This window comes from Cynocephalus volans, chromosome 14 (genome assembly GCF_027409185.1).
Source record: "Cynocephalus volans isolate mCynVol1 chromosome 14, mCynVol1.pri, whole genome shotgun sequence".
In the NCBI taxonomy this organism is placed as follows: Eukaryota; Metazoa; Chordata; class Mammalia; order Dermoptera; family Cynocephalidae; genus Cynocephalus; species Cynocephalus volans.
In genome coordinates this window covers 66405741-66421984 of record NC_084473.1, presented here as the reverse complement: position 1 = coordinate 66421984, position 16244 = coordinate 66405741, and the positions used below count along the sequence as shown (strand labels likewise).

The 16244-nt window shown below is 42.2% G+C and overlaps 1 protein-coding gene across 1 annotated transcript in view; it reads right to left on the bottom strand.

The window, feature by feature from the left end:
* ANXA4 (annexin A4) overlaps positions 1–16244 on the bottom strand; it is a 66653-nt gene that overhangs the window by 11345 nt on the left and 39064 nt on the right. The window contains exons 3-8 of the mRNA XM_063078085.1: positions 13134–13221; positions 8785–8879; positions 6185–6298; positions 5295–5385; positions 3321–3400; positions 1394–1450 (exon numbers count right to left, since the gene is read on the bottom strand). Of these exons, the coding sequence (XP_062934155.1) occupies positions 1394–1450; positions 3321–3400; positions 5295–5385; positions 6185–6298; positions 8785–8879; positions 13134–13221 (525 nt within the window). The remainder of the gene's footprint in view (positions 1–1393; positions 1451–3320; positions 3401–5294; positions 5386–6184; positions 6299–8784; positions 8880–13133; positions 13222–16244) is intronic.

Sequence of the window (16244 nt, the reverse complement as noted above, 5' to 3'; positions counted from 1 at the left end):
TTTGTTATAAGCAACAGAAACAGACTAATATATCAAGTAAAGCAGATTGCCTTTCTAATATTGGTGGTCTTTGTCCAATCAGTTGAAGGACTCAATAGAACAAAAAGGCTGACCTTTCTGTGAGAATCTCCTCCTGCCTGCTTATCTTTGAAATGAGACATTGGTTTTTTTTCCTGCCTTTGCATTTGAATTGAAACACCAGCTCTTCCTGGGTCTTGAGCCTGTTCGCCTTGGTATAGGACTGTTATTACCATCTGTTCTGGTTCTCAGGCCTTCAGACTTAGACTGGAACAAAACCATCAGCTCTCCTGGGTCTTCAGCTTGCTGACTCACCCTGCAGATCTCAGTACTTTCCCCCTTATACTCTTATGAGTCAATTCCTTATAATAAATCAATTTACCTATATATACATGCACACACCCTATTGGTTTCTTTGAAGAACCCTGACTGATATACTGCTTCAATCAATAAAGTGTGGCAGAAGCGACTCTATGATTTCCAAGGCTAAATCATAAACAGTCATGCAGCTTCTATGCCGTGCTCTGAGAAGCCCAAACCACACACATACTCCTCTCCCTTCTAATGGAAGCAACAGATTCTTTTCTGCCTAAACCATACTGGTTTGTATCTCACACACTGAATGGGACTAAATCCCTCTCTATGGCTGTGTATTGGTTAAGAGTACAGGTCTAGATGTAAATTGCTTGGGTTCAAATCCCAGATCTGCCATTTCTTATCTGTCTAAACTTGAGCAAGGAACTTCACTTCTTTGAGCCTCAATTTCCTTGTCTATAAATGGAGATAGCAATACTAACCTCATAGGGTTATTGCAAGGATTCAGTGATATACTTATTACCTGGAAAGGACCCATTTTTTTATTAGCTATTATTAGTGTTTTCTGGCCACAGCTAATCAGACCAGGGGTTGGTGCCAGGGCAACCATCAGTGGGCTGGGTATTAGGGAAGAAACTGCCTCCTGGGGTTTGGTATTAATTTTACCCAACAGGGTATATATACTGTGCCCAGCTGTTTTACACAGGTCCTACCAAATGTTCTCTTTGGGAAGTAAGAATGCACAGTGAACAAAGCAGAGGCAGGTCCCTTCACCTCCAACTGACTCAGAAGACATTCAGTGGTTCCCTTGATCACCACACCATGGTCTTGGTGTCAAGAAACCTGGAACCCAGGAGAGCATATATTATGATGTCCAGTGCCACCCCAAGCCCAAGGTACCTCTGCAAGAAACAAAGATTATCTGTGGGAATCTTTTTTTCATAATATATCTTAGCCTGGCCAATATGCAGAGAAATATAAGAGGCTGTACACCAACAAAGGCCTGTCTTACTGAAAGAAGAGATGGAAACTGGAAGAAAGAAGATGCAGTTCTACCAACCTGGGCATCCTGTCTCATGAGAGCATCATCCAGATAATTTCCTTCATCTCTGCCACCCTGAGGATGAGAAAAACAAACCAAAGACAATGAGAGAGTATCCATGAAGATTTGGAGAGCACTGTTAAGACAGAAGGCTTGGCAACTCAAGGATAAGGTAATTAGACAAAATGCCACAAGGGGTGAGGCTTTGGACCTAGGGAGGGAGGACAGATGTCCTCTGAATGTGCTTGCTTTATTACCGTGGCTCTGAGCTGTGTCTAGAGAACATTACCAACCAGAGGGAGAGCCATGCTGTGGCCCTTAATGTTGCACAAGTGTCTCTGCCAGTGGAAGGGGAAGGGATTGAATGCTTCTTGTTGACTATTCCCTCCACTAGCTCACTAGCTCCACCCCTTCCCCACCTCCCCATGGCTCCTTGTATCTTCCCAGCTGCCTCATGTCTTCCTAACTGGCAAATCTACATCGATCAATTCTACCAAAAAGGGTCTGGGAACAGGAGAGAGTTGAGAGAATCTGGGAGCTGCAGCAGTGGGACTCAAGGAGCACATTGAAATGCCTCCACCCTTCACCAATGCCAGCTCACAGGAGGGCAGGGTTGAAGCCTTGGAGGAAGGCTAAAAAGCAACAATGCAGGCTACTTTCCTTTAGTTTGTTAGGCTATTTGTACTGCTGTGCTGCCTCGATAGTCTGTGGCAAAGGCATGGCTCATCAGTGATAAATATGGGAGGAAAAGAAAACAGGGGAAGGAGATAAGAGAAACAGGCAGGCATTATTAAGTAAACATCAGAGACGAGAGGGAGGTGGGAGTTGGAGATGATTTCCAGGGGTCTGTTTTGAGTGTTGGAAGAACAGCAACAATATTAACAGAAACAGGCAAGTCAGGAAGAAGAGCTGGTTTGGAGGGAGAATGAGTGCAGGTTTAGTTTAGGAGGGCTGATTTGAGGTGATGGTAGAATATCCACAATGAAACATCCAAAAAGCAGTGAGAAACGAGAGTCTAACACTCAGGAAGCAGGTCAGGGATAAAGATAAAGTTGGGAACTCAGGTGAAATATCTTGAGTGTCCACCTTCTCTTTGCTGGCATCCCTGCTCCCACCCTAGCCCAGTCCTGCTTTATTTTCCATCTGGAATATGAGGTAACTTCCTACCTGTTCTCCCAGCCTCCAGTTCCTCGCCGCTGCTCCTACACATCATTATTGCATAATCATTCTTCTGAAAATGCAGTTCATCAGTATCACTCTCATCATCATCATCATCTCGTCATCAACTGTCCCAAATCTTTGGCAGCTCCCTACTGCTCTCCAAATAAAGCGTAAACTCCTCCCAACATAGAATTCCAGTTCATCCTTCTACCTTGCTTCTGGAATTACCAGCCTGGCTGTTCAGCCAGTTGTTCCCTGAACACTCCCTGTGTTTCCTGCCTGGAACGCACCCACCTGCATCTCTGCTTCTTGAAATCCTAGTGATCCTCCAAGTCCTCTCTGAACCAGCATCTCTGCCATGAAGGCTTTTCTTTGTTTCTGCAACCAAAATTTCTCAAGTGTTCTTTACTACATTCCTTAATCTTTTCATCCCTTACAGCAACCTGTGTTCCTCATATATTCCCTTATGACAATTTAAACTCTTAAAGCACAGAAACTGCCTCTTAATCATGTTCCTAACTCAGTGCACTGAGTAATAGGGACTCCTGGCATGTATTAGGTACTTATAAATACTGATTTAAAGTAGAACCAGGTGGACATACATGACTAGCCAGAGTCTCTGAAGGAGAAATAAGATAAAAGAACAGAGAGGCCCAAGAACAAGACATGGGGAATATCCATATTTGGGGAGCTGAAAGGATGAGAAAGACTGGTAAAGGGGGGAGAGAGCATTACAATAAAACCCACCCCCCACCAGAAGCAGCCGACAAAGGCAGTGACTCACAGCTGACAGGGACACCAGCACTCGCTGGAACATGAATGACGTGTCAGAACAAATGTCATCTTCAAGGCTCCGTCCATATTCTAGCAAGAGAGTGAAATTAGCCACATCAGAATAAAAAGTCCTGCCTGACACATGACATACTCCAGAGCATTCTGTCCCCTCCAAGACCAGCCTGTTTCCCAAAGCAGCTCATGAGGTTTTCCACCCTACACACAGTTTTTCAAAAACTAAACTCTGATGAAATGCTAAAAGTTTATCTTGTCATTATAGTGGAAACAAGATATTACTGTTCCTTAAAATGGGAGGGTGGAGAAGGCTGGGGCTGAGATCCTCCCTCTGTGAAACACTGTCCAGGGGTCTGTTCTGAACATAGTTTTCAGTGATGCAGAAAACAGCAGCTATTGAATGGCTACGGCTGAGTCACAGATAGAAGATAACCAGAGCAGAGCTTCTGCACAGTGTTTGGGGGCAAATGGAAGGGGATGTCAAGCACAAATCCTAACCTGGGCCTTTTCTACCACATCTCTCACTGGAGAGGTTCTGAGAGGTTACCCAAGAGAAGCTTCACAGCCCTCAGGGGAGAAAACCTGCATTGGGTAGACATGGGGATCTGGGTGCTCAACCCAAACTCCCAAAGTTTGGAATCTCCTGCTCTGAACACTCACCAAAAAGCTCTTATTGTGTTATTTTCTTTCTAAAAAAGTAATACATGTTGACTAGAAAACTTGGGAACCAACAAATCAAATGAAGAGGGAAAAACACCATAATCTGATCACCCATAAATAATAATCATTAATAACATTTTGGTACGTATGTTTCCGCATTTTGCCCCACGTACACATATTATTTTTCTTTCTTTAAAAAAATGAGATCATGGCTAGCTGGTTAGCTCAGTTGGTTGCAGCATGGTGCTGATAAACACCAAGGTCAAGGGTTTGGATCCCAGTAATGGCCAGCCACCAAAATAAGTGAGATGATAGCGTACTGTTCACTTATTTTTTAAGACTAGTCAGGTACAGGGCTGGCCCATGGCTCACTCGGGAGAGTGTGGTGCTGATAACATCAAGGCCACGGGTTCGGATCCCATATAGGGATGGCCGGTTGCTCACTGGGTGAGCGTGGTGCTGACAACACCAAGTCAAGGGTTAAGATCCCCTTACCGGTCATCATCTTAAAAAAAAAAAAAAAAAAAAAAAGACTAGTCAGGTACAGCAGTGAGAAGGAAAGAAGGACTAGAGCAAGGAGTTCAATTTGTAACTGACTGTGTTAACTCTACCTTCAGACCAGCGCACACTATATCTTATGACTTGTCTTTTTCATTTTATATATACCACACCATTTAATTTGACTTAATATTTTTCAATATAAGTTTTAATGACTACATAATAGTTCGCTGTGTGAGTGTACCATATTTTGTTTAGCCAAACTGCTACTGTTGGATGTTTTTAGCTAATATAAATAACACTGAATAAACAATGTGGGATCTAAACGTCTAGGCTTTTTTTTGTTATATTCTTACTGCATTTTTTAAAAGATTCCTCATACATATCGTCCTCTAAAGGTTTCTAAGAGGGAAGTAAATGGCTGTCATTCTGAGATGGCTGGAGGATATACAGCCCAGTCTGGAGGTAAGAAGTTGGGCCAGACAGCCCCTCCAGGCCATTCCTCGGAATGCTGGGGTTTGCTGGTGCCACCACTTTTGAACAAGCTCCTTTGATTCTTTGCTTGATAATAAGGAACAACTTTCTAACTTTCTGCACTGGGTAGCCTAAGTAGAGCGGTGCCTTCCCCTGAAAAGTCTTAAGAAGCAGTCATTTGCCTAGACAGGCATCTGCCTCAAAGCAGAGCTTGCCACTAAGGATCCCTCAGGGTCAGTGTTTCTATGAAGAGTCTAACGTGTGATAACCACCCGCTGCTAGTCTCGTCTCAGATCACAGTGAAACCTCAGCCAGGGCCACTGAGGATGTTACATACGCTGCTGGTAGGTCTGATTTATGCGCCGGATCTCCTCGGGGTTCCGGGAGGCCAGGATCTCAATCAGGCAGCCCTCATCTGTGCCCGCTCCCTAAACACAAAACCAGAGAAGATGGACGATATGAGCCACTTTCCGAGTTGAGTCCCAGATACAGAAGGAATACAGCTATGAGTCTGAAGAGAGTAAAGACAATCTGCAGGCTTCTAGCAACAGAACTTGTTAACTTTTAATTGTCCTGCCCCAAACCCGATGTGTTTACTGTAATTATTATTAGTAATAACTAACATTTCTAGACTGTTTACTGTGTTGGTTATTGTGCCGGGTTAGGCACAGTTTCTGCCCTCTGGGGGCTTTGTCTTTCCCTGACCTCCTCTGAAGGGCAGAATCTTCTGGCAAAGACTTTGTTACCTCTTTGCTTTCTGAGAGCCTAGCCCAGAACCTTCCATAAGGATGAGTACTGCCATGGCTGAGTAGGGTAATTGTATTCACATTTCCATACCTGGTCATTAAAAATCGGCAGGCCCCAGCTAGAGCACAGTGGATTGGTCATCTAGGGAAGCCGAGAACCCTTGGCCCCCAAGGTGTCAGTCATAAAGATATGTATCTCAAAAGTAGCTAACATGACAAGGAAGTTTCTGGAACTGCACCAAAAGCACAACTGTAATCACTCCCTGTTGAGCCACAGGAAGGAGCAAATGATTCCATAACTTTTTGGAAAACAATTTTTAAATTATAGTTGCAATAATGTAATGTTTTCAAGTTGTCATAAATGAAGGAAAATGTTTCTCCTATACTTTACCCACTCTCGGAACGTTTGTCACAGTTTCTCAAGAAAGCGCATCAGTATTTGCACTAGCAGCAGTGAGAGTGTGAAAGGAGGAGCACGAACCTTCATGGCCCTTCGCAGCTCCTGCACATCGTATAGCACAGTGGGCGTCATCATCCCCAGGATCACCTGCTCGAAGTTGCCACTCAGTTCTGACTTCAAGTCGTCTATCAGGTCCTGCAAGGCAAGAAACCTGCTCTGCATACCTGCTACAGTAAGTTACACCAGCCACTCTCCAAGTGTGGTCCAGGGATGGCTGGGGTCCCCAAGACCCTTTCAGGGAGCTGGCGAGGTCAAAACTATCTGCATAATAACATTAAAATATTTTCTGCCTTTTCTTTCTTTCTTTTTTTTTTAAAAAAAGATGACCGGTAAGGGGATCTTAACCCTTGACTTGGTGGTGTCAGCATGATACTCTCCCAAGTGAGCTAACCGGCCATCCCTATATAGGGAACCAAACCTGTGGCCTTGGTGTTATCGGCACCACACTCTCCAGAGTGAGCCAAAGGCCGGCTCTCATTTTCTGCCTTTTCAACAGTCGTTCTCTCAAAGGTATACAGTGGAGTTTTCCTAAAGTTACTTGACATATCTGCATATCTGCAATTATGTCAAGAAGCTATTAAAATACTCATCCCTCTCCCAACTACATATCTGTACAAGACCAGATTTTCTTCATATAACAACCAAAACCACATATACACCGAATCGAATGCAGAAGCAGATATGAGAATCCAGCTGTCTTACATTTAGCAGACATTAATGAGATTTGAAAAATGTAAAACAATGCCAATCTTCTCACTAATTTTTTGTGTGTTTTGGAATATATAGCTATTTTTCATAAAATATCTATAGTAATATTTAATACATTTATTATTTTTAATAAATTACCAAATATGTATTTTTAAATGTCCTCATTTTAATTTCTAATAGGTATAACCCACAAAAACAAAAAGGTCCTCAATAATTTAAGATTATAAAGGGGCCTCACAATCAAAACTTTTATAAACACTGACTTAATTGTATTGCTTAACAATATATCCTGAATATACTGCCAAGTCAAAATTCACCTATGACATTTTTAACAGCTGCAAAGATTTCTATATATAGATGCAATATAATTCCTTCAACCAGTCTCCTGTTTCTATTCTTCTACACAGTACATTTAGTTTATCTTTGTGGTCATTCATGATTACTTCTTAAGGCTCAGTTCCTACATAGAAATGTAATTATTTGGACAAAGAACCAAATTCTAAATACATTTATTCACATTTCCTTTAAGAACCTGCTTAATAGCAACTAACTAATAAGGAGCTAATTCAAATCCAGATCTCTAATTCTCACAAACTTGATTCCACGACACTCTATTTTAATCTATTGTGTATATTTTTGTTACATTCATACATAATGAGTGAAAGAATGAACAAGTTAATGCTCAATTGTTAATATTAACAAACTACCATTAGATTAGGTGAGTTCTGAAGTTGAATATCAACCCCAAATGCATGTGGCAACACCATTTAAGTCTCTAGTATACACATACATGCCTATTTGTGCTCATTAAATTTCCTTGGGCATGGAGGAGAGTTTCAATGTCCAGCAAACAGAGCAATTCTGATCAGAGGAATCCCATTCCTTCCCGGGTACAGTCAAGATCTGCCTGTGGATGCCCTGGGGAACAGCTGAGCCAGCCCTGCCCCACTCAGCAGTTTAGTGCTGTTTTGGGGAAGCAGCCTCAGTCTGACTGTAAAGTATCTAGAGGACAGGAACACTTACAGAGTTACTGTACTCTGAGACCTGGAGACACTCCCTATTAATGTTTCCTCAATAAAAAGGTTCTCAGTAACCACACAGATGGGTTTTCAGTGATGTGAAAAGACTGGGTGGAATGATTCTGATAAATGAGTCATTGAAAATGGAGGTGAAAGAAAGAGTTCCTGAGTGGTGTGGGACTCAAACCAAAAGGGGAAACATGGTGACTGAATAACCTCTGAATGCATAAGCTACCAAAATATGTACACAGAGGGGGCTGGCCGGTGAGCTAGATAACACCAAGGTCCAGGGTTCAATCCCTATACCAACCAGCCACCAAAACAAATAAACAAACAAAAGACAATGTACAAATGCACAAGCACATAAAGCCCCATTCTAGAATTTAAGGGGGTGTCCTTCAATTGAGGATCATCAAAAGAATGGATATATGCTACAAATGGAATTGGAATAGACCTTAAATCCTAGGAGAGCCTATTTAAATCATACTGGATTTAAATATTTTAGTTACTTTGGAGAGTCGTTGTCCACAGTGGCCTACAAGAAGCCATCAGGGCAAGGGGAGCAGCTCTGGACACTCAGCCTTGCTTGGTGCTCAAAAGAGACGCGGTTGAGCCCATACAACAACCAAGGCCCTGCAAAGACTTGGTTGGGAAGGGACCAAGCCTGGCCTTGAGGGCTGTGAATCAAGAGCTCGCTGGAGGCTCTTCTGGATAAGTGTAGCAGGGGAAACATATATTGAAACCATTTTGTTTGTTTTCAAGGATATCTTTAAACTAGACAAAGGATCCATCTTTCAAAACCCAGGACCACTTCAAGAATCTAAACAAGAAAGAGGCCCTGCTTCCTGTTGCCTGACAAGTCACCCGCACAGAGCAGCAGAGGCTGAGGCCTACCCTGCCGATGGTGGTCTTGTAGGCCGTCCTGATCTCCTGGCGCTGGGCAGTGTTGCGGTAGGCGAGGACTCTAATAATGGCGTCTTCATCGGTGCCTAGGGGGAAGTAGAGACAGCGAGTGACTGTGATTTGAGAGTAATGAGAAAGTGGGTTCCTGAGGGGACACTGGAGTTACCCAAACAAATGCAGAGAGCTTTCTAAGAAAAGAGGTCCCGTTCCGAGGGTTTGTCTATTTTACTGGGAAACAGAGGCTCAATTTGTCTTAACCTCTCCCTTAATTAGCTGTTTACCACTCAACAAAATAGTTACCTTCTCTAAGCAGTAGTTTTCCTTATCTATAAATGTGAATGATCATAGTATTGTCCTGCTCCAAGTGTTAAATAAAATAATTAAGTGTCCAGCACTTACTAAATGTTTTTTAAAAAGCTTTTAAAAAAGTTTAAAGAAAGTGGGATCACTTTCTTTCCCTTGTCTGGAATTCTTATTATGTCTTTTGGATCTCCTAGATCTGTCTTCCACTTTCTTGCCTTTTCTCTCCTCATTTTTATCTCTTTGTCATTTCCTCTGAGATTTGAAACAACTCAAACTTGTCTTTTAATTCACTGATTTGGCATTTTGCAGTTTAAATCAACTACTTGCTGCACTTTGTTTTAAAACCTGTAATTGTGTTTTTCATTTCTAAGCTGTCTTTCCCAGTCTCAAATGGTTCGATTTTTATAACTGCCAACAAATTCCCATGATACAACAGCCTACCAAACTTTAAATCATGAATTACAAATCAGAAATGTCCTAAGTGTTACTTGCCTATTTCTGGCAACAGCTACTACTAAGGGACTTTATTCTGATTTTTCGAGTTGGCCCCTTATCTTTATAACAGCTGGATGTTCATGTATGTTGGGTGAGTTTTCTGATTCCTCACTGTTTATGCTATCTGGGGAGTTGTGATGGGCTACAGAAATGATTCTATGGAAATATTTCAGGGAGAAATGAAAAAAACATAGGTTCACCATAGTTATTCTTTGCAACATTAGAGATCCAGAAAAGTGTGAGGAGTAAGGAGGAAGCTATAGACCTTTAAGTTGACATACCTTAGGGACCTACTTTCTGTTCTTGTAAAAAAAAAAAAAGGGGGAAGGGGTGACAGAATCACCCTTTTTTCCTTCAGAGCTCTCAGCTGGGGGGAGAAGGCCAGTGCCTTTTGCTTGCCCACCGTTTCTGTGGAAGGCGCCACCCTTCCTCTAGTCGGCCAAAACTGAGCCCTCAAAATAACTTTGATTTTTTTATCCTCTCCCTTCCTCCACATTCAAATTTCCTGCCAAGGCATGCAAAATCTTGCTCTACAACCTTATTTTCATTTGTCCCGTCTTTTTAATTCCTACCCCTACCATTAAAATTCAGGATGTCAGGGTCTCTTAGACAACTGCAAAAGCCTGTTAACTAGTATTCTTACCTCCTAATTGATCTTCCCAGAGTCTTGCCAGATTCATTTTCCTAAAGAAAAACTGTCACAATGTCCCTCCCCTGCTCAGAAGTACACAATGGTTCCCCATCACCTGCTGGATTTACTATAGGCGCTAAAGTCTTGCATTTGAGATTCTATATTAACCTACTCAGTTTTATAAATATCCACATAAAAGGATAACAGGCGGCCAAATTCTCAGACTTCGCTCTTGAATGATTGTACTTTACCCGACCGTACTATACCCCATTCTTCTGACCACCTTCATCACTATCTACTGATTACATGCCTCCCTAACCCCCTCCATTTAGCATCATGATTCTGGCATTTCTTGTTCACTGGCCAGTGCCTTTGGGCCATCCCTCTGTAGAAGATTCATATAGCAAATGTACCTCACAGGGCCTGGTTTTCCAAAGCCTTACAGTTTCAAATATTGACCTTGCAAAGGACAGGAAATTTCCCCCAGGGCATTGAATCTCTGTTGCAAGATAAGAATCGTAACACAGCAAAGCTGCTGGTTCTAAGACAGACAAGTTACTAATTGATATGTAAAGTTACTAAAAAGCTGCTAGAGGGAAAAGAAATGTTGGCTAAATCAAGCCTTTGTTAGTGGATCACTTAATTGCCTAACAGAATGTCATCTGACTTGTTTTTACTGAGTGTTACCAGCTTCTATTGTAAAACTTGTTAAACTGTACTTAGCAAAACCTCACCTGTGTCTCTTCCTGTAACTTCTTGGTCTGGAGAATAAATGCAGGAAGAGAACCCCAATTCGTGGTTAATTTCCCAAATGGAAGGAATGCCTTTATCTTGAGGGTTCTGGGAGATTAACCCCTTTCTGGCGCTTCTCATTGCTCAAAAGAGATGGGCTTTGAGTAATCTTTGGCGGCTCTGTCACCCAGGGGAAGAGGGGTGACAAATCCGTGGGAGGCAAAGCAACATTCCTCCATGTCTTTGATCCTATAGGTGGCTTTCTCAGTAGCACCCCCAGGACCACCCTTTGGTACCTGTCTTCTCAGAAAGCTCCCAACCAGCCTACTCCGAGGACCTCCTGCTGCAAGCCACCTTTCCATTTATCCACTGTGACTTCCCTAGGCCCTCAGCTCATGCTATTCCACTCATGTGAAACACATTCACTCTTAGCTCTGTTTATTGAAACTCATCTCCCAAGACTCAAGTTCTACATCCTCCATGAAATTTTGCCTGATGCTCCCAAATGAAATGTAATCTCCTCCCTTTCAACCCCAATGGGATCTTATTTGTGCCCCTCCTATCACTATCATGTTATGAACTGATCATACGTATTTCTGTGCATATCTTAGCCATGCTAGTAGCAGCCATGGATTATTTAACCACAAGGACAAGATTCTATTATCCTCGTCTCCTCCAACAGTCTGCCTGTGCATGTAGACCCATCCATAGCAGGCACTGAACAAGGGTTGATTGTGCCAAATGTCTCTTGACTCTCTTTTTGAGGATTCTGAATGCCATGTGTTCCACATTCTTAATTATAGTGTCCTTGTGATATACCAAGAATTAGGACAAACCTGAATTTAAAAAATGGTGGGCCCAGTATTTTTTATTTATTTATAAAATATAAAATATTATATTTATTTATAAAATATCTTTTATTTATGAAAAAGGGAAAATGAGGAGAAAGACACATAGATTCAGGACAGTGTTCTGTTCAGGGGTGGGCAGCAGGGTAGCACAGTGATTTAACTTCCAGCCCTGAAGTCACATGCCTGGGACTGACTACCTAGAATTGCTTAGAATCCTGACTCTACCACGTATTAGTTATGAGACTTTCAGCAAGTTAGCTAACCTCCCTAGATCTCAGCTTCTCATGAGAAAAACAAGCTGCTGTCAGGATTAAAACAGATAATCCATGTAAAGCATCCATCTTTATGCCTGACCTATAAAGCAGAACTTAATAAACATTTGCTGTTACTGTTGTTGTTACTGTTGGCATTGAAGCTAAGTAAAATGTACTCTTTTTGATAGAAAGACCGGGAAATAAGGTCTCATGGTCAAGTGTTTTTACCCAAACCTCAAGGAGTTTTAATTGCACCTAAGAAGCAGGGGACACTTCCCTGGCCAGAAGTCCACACAGGCAAGGTCTTAGAGGTAGGGACTGGGCCAGGGTAGCCTGCAGTGCATCCCATATGACTGACCACCCAGCATGAGCTCTTTGTCCTCAGGGAGCTAACTGGAGGGTAGTGCACTAGAAGACACTACCAGCCTTCTCACATAAAATTCTACACACTGCATGTCGGTGCTGTCGCAGCTGTGCCTGTCACCGCAGCAACAAGCAGAGGGACTCAAGGGAAAGACCATGGACTTAGAGCTGGCAGGCCTGAGCTCGAGACCGGGTTCTGCCAAGTGTGAGCCATGACTCAGTTACACTTACTACGTGACTTTGGGAGAATTACTTGGCTTCTCTGGGTCTCAGTTTCACATCTGTAAAGTGGGGCTAAAAAAACAATAGTAATAGCTGCTTTAACTAAATCACAGGGTTGTTGCATATACCCAATGAGATAGTGTTTGTGAAAGTGCTTTGTAAACCTTATGGCATTATACATATACCAGCACTAATTAGAAAACAAATAACTTTGTAAAGTTTTACATATAGATTCATAATGTTGTAATTCAAAGCAGATTTAAACAATTGGGAAAATCCATAATGAGTGCATTAAATTTGAAATTCTTTATTAAAGGGAAGAATTAATACCCCCTTACCCCATCCAATTTGTCTTGAAAAGCCAACTTGTTCCCATTGTGTTTTCTTAAAGGGAGACTTACTCACAGTTGCCCATGGGCATGCCACCCTCCCTGTGACTCTGTGATGCACAACACATGAGGGAGGATTCATCTCCTGTGGGACACTTACCGAGCCCTTTCATGGCCTTCCTCAGACTCTGGGCATCTTCAGCAGCGTTGAATCCTGAAGAAGCTTTGATGGTACCTCCTTTGGTTGCCTGAGTATACAGAGAATCATGTGACTGAGAGGTAGCACCTTACCAACACGAAGGCATCCCACTCAGCAAATATTTGCTGAGCACCTACCATGGCCTAGACACTATTCTAGGCGGTGGGGACACAGCTGTAACCATGAAAAATGAGGCTCTTGCTCCCAGGGAGCTGATGCTCTAGTTCAGGGGACGCTGACAGTAAACAAGCCAGGAAATAAATATTATATATAGTGCCTGGTGGTGAGAAGTGCTACAAAGCAGACAGAGATGTCCCAGAGGGGCCACTCTGAGGAATGATGTTTAGGCTGACAGCTGAATGACATGGAGCAGCTGACCATACAAAGATGGAAGGAAAGTGTTACAGTAAGAAGAAACAGCTACTACAAAGGCCGGGAGGCTGGAACTAGCTCCTAAGGAGAGCAGGACAGAGGCCAGTGTTGCTCAAGTTGGTGGGACAAGGATGGGAGGGGTAAGCTTAGTTACACCACCACCTGGTAATCTTGTCCCCCCCAAAAGGAAACAAATCAAACCTGAATCCAATCTAGTCTCTAGAGCCAAAAACCAATTTACAGTAAACTGAAGAGAGAGTAAAATGTTAAACCACAGCAGAGGGTTGCAATCAGTGAAATCCAGACTAAGAAACACTGCTTAAATGATCTAGCTCCTTCAACCAATAAATTGCAAAGGCCATTAAAAGAGAAAGAGATGGAGGGTACTATAGTTTAAAAGATTAAAAAGACATATCAATAATCATAACGTGTGAACCTTATTTAGATCCTGAATCAAACAAACAGTTAAAAAAAAAAGACATTTATGAGATAACTGGAAATTTGAACACTGACTTGATATTTGATGACATTAAGGAATTAGCCTTTACCATTTTTAGGTATGATAATATTATGGTTATATTTTATTTTTTAAGAGGTTTAATCTACGTTTACAGAAGAAATGATAAGATGTCTGGAAGTTGTGGGGTTAAGTGGAGATACAGAGAAACAAGGTTGACCATGAGTTAATAAGTATTGATAGGTACAGAAAGGGGTTCTGTTTACTTTTGTATATCTTTAAACTTTTCTGTAATCAAAATTTAAAAAGAAAAAAAGAAAATCAGAGAGGCAGGCTGGAGCCAGAACAAGGCAGCCCTTCCAAGCGGGATAAGGAATTTGTATTTTATTGTAAGTTCAGTAGGAAGCTACTGACAGGTTTTAAACAAGGAGATGGGGACATGTGATCTGGTTTACATATTAAAAAGTTCACTCGGGCTGCTGTAGGGAGATGCAGAGAACAGTTGAGAGTCTAGGCCAAGATCTGGGGGTGGGATATGATGCTAGACTAGGGTGAAATAGTTAAGATGGAAATAAACAGACAGACTCAGCACATGTTTTGGAGCAAAGGCGACAGAACTTGCTGATGGACGGACGTGGGAGGTGAGGAAAGAAAGGAATCAAGTTTAACTCTAAATCTTTTTCCCTCAGTGGCTGGGAAGAGAGTGGCGTCATTTACCCAGATGGGCAAATCTGGAGGAGGATTACTAGATCTGGAGTGGCAGTGGGGGGTGGCATTTAGAAGTTCTCTTTTCAAAATGTTAGGTTTGGGATGTCCATTAAACATCCAAATGGAGCTGTCAAAAGGACAGCTGGTTATACAATATAAGTCTAGAGGTCAAGTCCAGAGGAATACATTTAGGACACATCAGAATTTGGGTGATATTTGAAGAGATGACCCAGGGAGGAAGTGAACAGAAAAACAGGGTCCTAGGACAAGCCTAGGTCTCTCCAGCAGAGAAGGAGAAAGGATGACCAAGGAGCAGTCTTTGAGGTAAAAGGAAATCCAGGATAGTGTGTTGCCAGAGGCTGAGGAAGGAGGGAATGGTCAGTGCCTGCCATAGTGAGAAGCTTAGGGGTGAGGAGCACAGGAACTGCAGAGGGATAGAACTGAGTTTCATTTTTCTCACCTGATATTGGGAATAATGATATCAACTCACAGGGTTGTTGCAATAATGAAACAGGGTAATACAGGAAAGCACTTAGCACAGAACCCAGAAAAAGATAAACATTAAAACAAAAACTCAAAGTTGATGTTCATCATCGTCATCATTATTCTTAAATAATGTTAACTATTGTTAAATAAATGACTTCACCCACATGGCTGTAATAAATATAATAGTTAGATTCTTGTTTCTATTTCTTATAATATCCCTCAGTGCAAGCCTGTGGAGTAATGCAAAGCAGAATCTAGGATAGAGCATTCATACAAGGTAGCAAAAACAGTGTAGAATAGAGAGCTTTCTGATTATTTAATTTGATCCAAGGATGTAATGGGCCATCTCCAGGAATCAAGGATTTTTACACCCTTAGGGCAGTTCTCTAGCAAGCCAGATTTGAGCTCTTTGCACTAAACCACCTTGGCCTGGACCTCTCAGGCCCACTGTAGCACACATCAAGCCCATCCAAGTCCTCAGATACCACAGGATGTGAGCTTACTCTGCTGAAAGACCATCAGCAGCCAGCACTTAGTTGTCACCCTCTATATACCTGACAGAGGAAAACAGAAATCTATAACATCGACTTTCTTGGATATTGCAATCTGTTGAATTGTATCCCCCCAAAAAGACATGTTGAAGTCCTAATCCCCAGTACCTCAGGATGTGACCTGATTTGGGAATAGGGTCACTGCAGATGTAATAAATTAAAATGAGGTCATACTGAATTAGGATGGGCCCCTAATTCAGTATTACTGGTGTCCTTAAAAGGAGATGGCTATGTTTTGTGGTTGATTGGTTTTTTGGCAGCTGGACTATATGGGGATCTGAACCCTGGACCCTGGTGTTATTAAAACCACGCTCTAACCAACAGAGCTCACTGGCCAGCCCAAGATGCCAAGGAACACTTAAGATTGCCAGTAAACCACCAGAAGCTAGGGCAGACAAGGAACGACTTCCCTACAGGTTTGAGAGGGAGCACGGCTCTGCTGATACCTTGATTTCTGACTTGCAGCCTCCAGAACAGTGAGGCAATAAATTGCTATTA